The sequence below is a fragment of the Lupinus angustifolius genome, chromosome LG19 (assembly GCF_001865875.1).
Source record: "Lupinus angustifolius cultivar Tanjil chromosome LG19, LupAngTanjil_v1.0, whole genome shotgun sequence".
Lineage (NCBI taxonomy): Eukaryota > Viridiplantae > Streptophyta > Magnoliopsida > Fabales > Fabaceae > Lupinus > Lupinus angustifolius.
The window spans coordinates 16912244-16914449 of NC_032027.1; the positions used below are offsets into that span (position 1 = coordinate 16912244).

General features: G+C 35.0%; 1 protein-coding gene across 1 annotated transcript; it reads right to left on the reverse strand.

Annotated features, from left to right (window-relative positions):
• On the reverse strand, window positions 622-1071 carry LOC109334030 (uncharacterized mitochondrial protein AtMg00310-like). The gene has a single exon (XM_019569602.1). The coding sequence runs from the start codon at window positions 1069-1071 to the stop codon at window positions 622-624; it is 450 nt and encodes a 149-aa protein (XP_019425147.1).

Consider the following 2206-nt stretch of genomic DNA (forward strand, 5'->3'; position numbering starts at 1 on the left):
CAAACCACATCATTCTCCAAACAGCTTTCCCTTTTACAATCCTACACAGAGATTCATGCATCTTAAATGATTCCAAAACCGTATCCGGTATTGTTATTTGAATTTGAAGTCATGAATAGAACCCTTTCCACACATTAGAAACACAAGGACAAGAAATAAAAAGATGATCTATATGTTCGTCATATAACAGACATAAAGCGCACGTCAAATCATCCTCCCCCACAATATGTCTCTTATGAAGCTCAGTTTTTGTTGCAATCCTTCCTCTAATAGCTTTCCAAATTAAGCAACAAACTTTGGAAGGAGCACAATTAATCCAGCATAAATTAAGAATATTACCTAGCTCCACCGTGACTGGACTCAACTGAGCTAAATAAGCAGAATTCACCACATAGCAACCTGATTTGTCAAGGTTCCACCTCCATCTATCATCAACACCACTTTTGCAAGAATGATTCTGGATAAGATCATAAAGGCTTTTAACTGCTTCTTCCTCCCAAGGAAACAAAGTCCTCCTCCACTAAACATTCCAAGTCCACACCCTGTTACTAGATGTCCCATAATCAGCAACTAAAGCCTCCTTCTCCATAGCAAGCAGAAATAATCTCGGAAAAGTATCTCTCAGGGTTTGATGGCCAAACCAAATATCCTGCCAAAAACGAGTGTTAATCCATCTCCAATTTCTTTCCAAAGATTATCATCCAACCAATTAGAATCACTATTCGACCCCGAACCAATTTTCACCAAATCCCTCCACCACCTTGACGCCGATGGAATAGAGTTAAAGACCCCATTAGTGTCATACCTAGAGTCAATCACTCTAACCCATAGAGTATCAGTATCCACAAGTTTTCTCCATTTCCATTTTCCCAACAGCGCATCATTAAATCGAGAAAGATCCTTGACACCTAGCCCCCCAAGCCTTTTGGGCTTACACACTTCAGACCAAGCAATCCAAGGAATACCTCTACCTCCACTATTTTTATTCCAAAGGAAGTTTCTCTGAAGAGAAGTCAATTTCGAAACAACCTTCTTCGGAGCCTTAAAAATTGATAACATGTATGTAGGCATATTCGCAAGTACTGAATTAATGAGAACAATTCTACCACAAAATGAAATATGCTTGCATTTCCACCCTGCCAGTCTGTTGGATACCTTCTCAATAACGCTCTGCCACGAAGAATAGTTACTCGGGTTAGCCCCGAGATGTACCTAATAACTTGTAGCTTAATTTATTTACATTCCTCAGCTTATATTATATCTATTTTCTTTACATGGAGATGTTGCCAATGCATTCACCATTGTTATTTGTTCAATGTTATTTATCCTAGAAGTTCAACTATCACAAAATATTATTTATCCTATATATGTAAAATTATATATCTATAAAAATAAATAATATTGAAAAAACTTTATCTAACAGAGTCATATATTAAATTCAATTGAGTCTAAAGTCAAGTTCGGTTTCAATAAAGCTGATTCGACCGACATTTGGAGTCGAATTAGCCTTTAAGTTTAGGTTTGTGTTAAAAAATAACTGATTAATATTAGGGTTGAGTAAGAGATAAATCTTACATGGCCCAACTTAGTCCATGTTCAACCCTGGCCTTTATGATGATCTCCTTGGTATGCATCTTTTAGTACCTTAGTAAGTGCATAATTTAGCCATGTATTTTGCTTATTCATGATGGTTTAAGCCATGATAAAACTACAATTGTTATAATTTTATATACATTTTCATATGTTCCCTACCCTCCTATACTTCTTCGTTCCCTCCCGAGTGTAGGTAATCATCGTTTTTTACCACGCTTCAATCACAATAAAAAAATAAAAAAATATTGTTGTATAACAACTTATATACATTAAAATTTGACAATCTTCTTTTTAGAAAAAGAATTAGGGTAATAGCGACAAAAGAAATTATGGGCATTTCTTGAAAAGGAAATTGTTATCATACAATCAACAAAGTTTAATCGAAATAGTGAGTTATAGTGCACATGGTTACATTGGAAATCCTAGTAATTTTTTGCAGTGAAAGTAATCCGCACACTCCATGAGTCATTCTTGTATGTTCGGTTTTCTCTATGAAATGTGAATAAGGCAAAAGTTTATGTGCAAATTCATAAGCATGCAGTACGTAAAAGTAGAAAAACATAATTAACTCCTAATAAAGGAAAAAATATTAGTCTTGAGTTTTCTTCTCTTA